At 43.7% G+C, this 4,913-nt stretch overlaps 2 protein-coding genes across 2 annotated transcripts in view; one reads left to right on the top strand and one right to left on the bottom strand.

The window, feature by feature from the left end:
- LOC118413226 (5-hydroxytryptamine receptor 1D-like) overlaps positions 1-4,913 on the top strand; it is a 276,722-nt gene that overhangs the window by 50,541 nt on the left and 221,268 nt on the right. The window lies entirely within an intron of this gene.
- Positions 3,050-4,898, bottom strand: LOC118413230 (low-density lipoprotein receptor-like). The gene is made up of 3 exons (XM_035816463.1): positions 4,396-4,898; positions 3,760-3,879; positions 3,050-3,158 (listed from the first exon to the last, which is right to left on the bottom strand). The coding sequence occupies exons 1-3, from the start codon at positions 4,895-4,897 to the stop codon at positions 3,142-3,144; spliced, it is 639 nt and encodes a 212-aa protein (XP_035672356.1). The 5' UTR covers position 4,898; the 3' UTR covers positions 3,050-3,141.

Here is a 4,913-nt window from a genome sequence, read left to right as displayed (position 1 = left end):
TGTATTTTCCTTCTAGTGAAAAAGGGGTAAACACAGGATACATGTTGTGCATTTATTACGCGAGTTTTGGTATTGAACTTCACTGAAGAACTAGTATATTTTCCACTCGTACACTTCTGTTCTCTAGACAGTACGTGCGTTTGTGATGTAATTTGGGACAGAGTTAATTGGATTAAGGAATGCCGAGCGATCATTGGTCACACACTCCGTTGGTTAAGGCAACACACCGAACTGTTGACAAAACACGCGGTCGCTGTTTATGGTCCGTACAGCAAAGGGTGGTGGGGCAAGATCAAGGTAGCCTAGACTGTCAGACGCCTATTGAGGTCCACAATATGTATATGTACGTTGTTTACAGTACTAGGGGAGTCGCCATGGAGATGTGTCTTAGAGCGAGGTTATAACTGGTCATGTTTATATGCAACTTCGAGATGAAACCTAAAAAGTAGTGTGCAATATATATGGTGTTCAGAAAACATTATTTGTCCTTTAGGAGGCCTAGGTATATCTGCGAGCGGGGTTATAACTGTCCATGCGTAAATACAAGTTAGCCTGGACCGTCAGGTGCCAGCAAAGGCTAATAACATGTGTGCGTGTTGTGGTGCTACACAGTTACGCCTGTCCCGGTCCGTCAAAGGCTCTTAACTTGTAAGGTGTAAAGTGTAAGCAAGTGTTGGTTGTCCAGGGCGCAATACTGATCAATTTTAGTCCCATATAAAACGTGTTTCATTTGCTTTTGTAATCAAACTGTAATTAAGGGTAGCTTAAACTGAGTTATTTTTAAATAACTACGCCTGTGTCACAGTGCTTGTTTACGGGTGCGAGTCTTGGGTCTTAACACAAGATATGGAGAAAAGAATCAACTCCTTTGCTACTTCTTGCTTTCGCATCATGCTGAACATCAAAAGGCTCGACCGGGTACCAAACTCCAGGATTTATGAACTAACCCAAACAAAGCCGTTGATTGAACATGTACGCTCGAGGCAGTTGAACTTTCTTGGTCATATCCTGCGCATGCCCGAGGACGAACCTGCCAATATCTATGCACTGTATGTACCAACGCATGGGAAACGCAGACGAGGACGCCAAGCTACCTCCTATTTAAAGTACATTCAACAGCTCCTAGGAGATTACAATGACCAGATCTCCGCGAAGCAAATCAGTCATCTAGCTGCCGACAGAAGGTCTTGGAAGAAACTTACAGTCGCCTGCGTCGCAGCCGACCGATGATGATGATGATGATGACTACGCCTAAATAGTCCTATATTTCTGTCATTATGAAAGAGTGAGAATTTCATACTAGCTGATTGTACTTTTGCAAACTTTCATTCTATATGCTTCAAGGTATATTGTACCTAGCGCCAAACAGGTCCAGTGCCACAGTTTCCAATGCTCAATTTCATTCCTACATTTCAACATAATTACACACATGCAAATGGTATTTAGAAAAATGACACCACGGCCAAAAAATCAAATCAGGATCATTTATTAAACATAAAACCAAGGCAACTATTTATCTGGGAATGTTGAAAAGATGAAAAGTCTGACAATGTCCTTGAGCTGTTCTTGTACTTATCCAAACAAACAAACAAGCAAACAAACAAACAAATCAACAGTAATATGCCACTTAAATGAAACTTAAAGCTCACTTATATAAATGGCTGAATTATATTCAAACGACAGGACCAAAACATGCATTGAATGCACACATATATCCATCGGTCTACAAAGTTTCTGGATTACATGTTGTATTTATTCATAACGAAACAAAGTTACTTGAAAATATATTGAAGAACACATAAAAGCAAAACATTTTCTCACACGTCAAGAGGACAAAATTCCGATTATTACAAGATCAAAACCACTAAAGTCAAAATCAGTTGGGGCCCGGTCACATTTGTCGTGCGATCGGCTTACGACAACAAAATGAGCCATGAAACAGTCGTGAATATGTCGTGCAAAATTTTCCTCTTTCGTGACAAATCCCACAAAACTCCGCTGACCTGTTATGGCTCGAAACAATCGTCGTACCCTAAAATTCCGACATCGAGTGGAGTCGTAGGACGGTCCGGAATAAGCCGTACGTTAGGATTACGACAGCGAACTGTGTCAGTACCACTGTGTCAGTGTCAGTAAGTATGTGACAGTACCAAGTAATGTATAGTTGTATGCACTTCAGGGAAATTCCGGAACGCCGTGTATGTGCATGTGTAAGCCATACTGTAAATGCATTTAAGGTCGCGGGGATTTAATTTCGCGGTAGCGGGAAAAGGGACTTTTTGCGGTGGTTTTAAATTCGCGGTAGCACCATGCTCTGTTGATTCTCACTGCCATGGAAATATGTTCGCGGTGGTCTTAAGTTCGCGGTGAAGCGGCCACCGCGTAAACCGCGAACATTAAACTACCGCGAAAGTTTCTACATTTACAGTATTTTTCAGTGAAAGCTACAAAGCCATAAGAAGGCTATGCGTTTTGTACTACATGTTGTTGCTTACGACAACAAAATGAGCCATGAAACAGTCGTGAATATGTCGTGCAAAATTTTCCTCTTTCGTGACAAATCCCACAAAACTCCGCTGACCTGTTATGGCTCGAAACAATCGTCGTACCCTAAAATTCCGACATCGAGTGGAGTCGTAGGACGGTCCGGAATAAGCCGTACGTTAGGATTACGACAGTGAACTGTGTCGTAGGACTGTCCTGAATTGTCGTCCAAAATTAATCTCTCTTGTAACAGAAAACAGATCTTCGTCCACTGTCATCTCTGCCTTAGTCACACTACAAACACACGACACAAAAGAGATTGCCCGACAAATGTGACAGGAGCCAAAACTACAGAAAAATTACACTTCCACTTCACACATAATAATGGTTATTACATTTTTTTCCAGCCAGCTATATAGCTTGTGCCTTTGTCAATATCAAGAAAACAAATTACAGAATCCATTGTGTATTTATCAATAACTAGACAAAGGAATGTAGGCCCCAGGGTAAACAAATATCTCTAGTCAGATACGTCGTTGAATCTCTTAACGCCCGGGGATTAATCAAATCGCGGAATTTGGTAGAAAGCATTGAATTATTCTAAATTTCTGATGATGAAATCGAGTATAGTATCTTTCTTGAGTCTTGATAGGAGTTTTATCCTGGATAATTATCTGTAAATAAAAACAAAACAAGATAAAATAAGGATGTTGTTATGTGGTCAACAAATGTATTCAAATCCCACGTAGATTTTACTTGTGTATTTCCTGTGAAAAAGTAGTTTTCGTTTCTTTTGAACTACTGGTGCAGGTTGGAAACATTGCCTTTTCTCAAAGACGTCTTGCTCTTTATTGCAAGCTTATTTTGTCTTTAGGCAATAAAAAAAGTCTTACGAACGGAACGACATGGCCTAATACAGAAAAGAGATAGAAAAGCTAAGGGCAAAACCCGCTGTACGTGCAAATACGTGCTGTCTACGTGCCAAAACGTGGGCAATCTTTAGGTATCCGTAAGTGGTAAGTACCGCCTCCGTACGAACTCCGACGGATTTTGGAGCACGCAGACACGCCGCAGAACTTAACGTGCATGCAAAACGTTGTGTGTCATCGGGCTGCAGATTCACCCACCGTACGTGTCAGTACGGGCGACGCGCCTGTCCTGTACGTCCTGAACGTTTTCAGAAATACGTCGCGGACGTGGCCTCCCAAAAAACGTACGGACAAATTACACGTACGGCGGGTTGTGCCCTTAGCTTAAGATTTATCCTGGACTCACCGCAGTCTTGCTCGTCCTCGCCGTTAGGACAGTCCTTCTGGCCGTCACAGCGCATGCTCGGCATAGCGCACCCTCCAGTACTCTCACACTTAAACCTCCAGTAGTCACATACCATGTGATCTAAACATAAACAAACAAACAAACAAAATCAAAGAAAGTAAACAACAACTTTTTTTCTGAGGAGCGGCGAGTATGTCACAGTACCAAGTAATGTATAGTTGTATGCACTTCAGTGAAATTCCGGAACGCCGTGTATGTGCATGTGTAAGCCATACTGCAAATGCATTTAAGGTCGCGGGGATTTAATTTCGCGGTAGCGGAAAAAGGGACTTTTCGCGGCGGCTTCAAGTTCGCGGTAAAAAGGCCACCACGAAAACCGCGAACATTAAACCACCTCGAAAGTTTCTGCATTTACAGTATTTTTCATTGAAAGCTATGAAGCCATTAGAAGGCTACATGCTGTCATATTCTGATGCCCCCTCTCCTTTCCACAGAATGAGAATACAATGTAATCCACAACATACAGACAAATGTAAAGGTAGTTGATTTGCTGCCAGTAATGTTGCCAAAATATAATATCGAGTATGGAACATAAGAATAAAACGCACTCAGTAAATCATTAGGGTTTGTACTCACGGCAGTTCGCTTCGTCTTCCACGTCCTCTCCGCAGTCCTTGAATCCATCGCACACCCAACTCCCTGGGATGCACCTGGAGCTACTGGTGCACTGGAAGGACGGTGCCTCACAGGACGACACGTACGACAGCGAGGACCCGCACCCGATCTCATCCATCCCGTTAGTACAGTGCTGCACGTCGTCGCACATCTGACTCTCGTACACGCACTGCCCGTTCCCGCAAGTGAAGGTGTCGGGCTCGTTGCATATCCCGCAGCCCTCCTCGTCCGAGCCGTCGTCACAGTCTTCCCGGTCGTCGCAGCGCTGGTGGCCGTCAATGCACAGCCCGGAGCCGACGCACTTGAACTCGAAGGAGAAACAATAAGCCGAATAGTACGGGCTCTCGTCGCCCTCGCAGTCCTTTTCGTCCGATTCGTCTGCGCAGTCGACTTTGTTGTCGCAATGCCAGATCTCTGGGATGCAGTACCCGCTGTCGCAGCGGAAGCGATTTACACACGACATGGTGATGTGCAGCCGT

This window comes from Branchiostoma floridae, chromosome 4, assembly GCF_000003815.2.
Source record: "Branchiostoma floridae strain S238N-H82 chromosome 4, Bfl_VNyyK, whole genome shotgun sequence".
In the NCBI taxonomy this organism is placed as follows: domain Eukaryota; kingdom Metazoa; phylum Chordata; class Leptocardii; order Amphioxiformes; family Branchiostomatidae; genus Branchiostoma; species Branchiostoma floridae.
The sequence above is the reverse complement of the archived record's forward strand: the minus strand, read 5'-3'. Positions and strand labels throughout refer to the sequence as shown.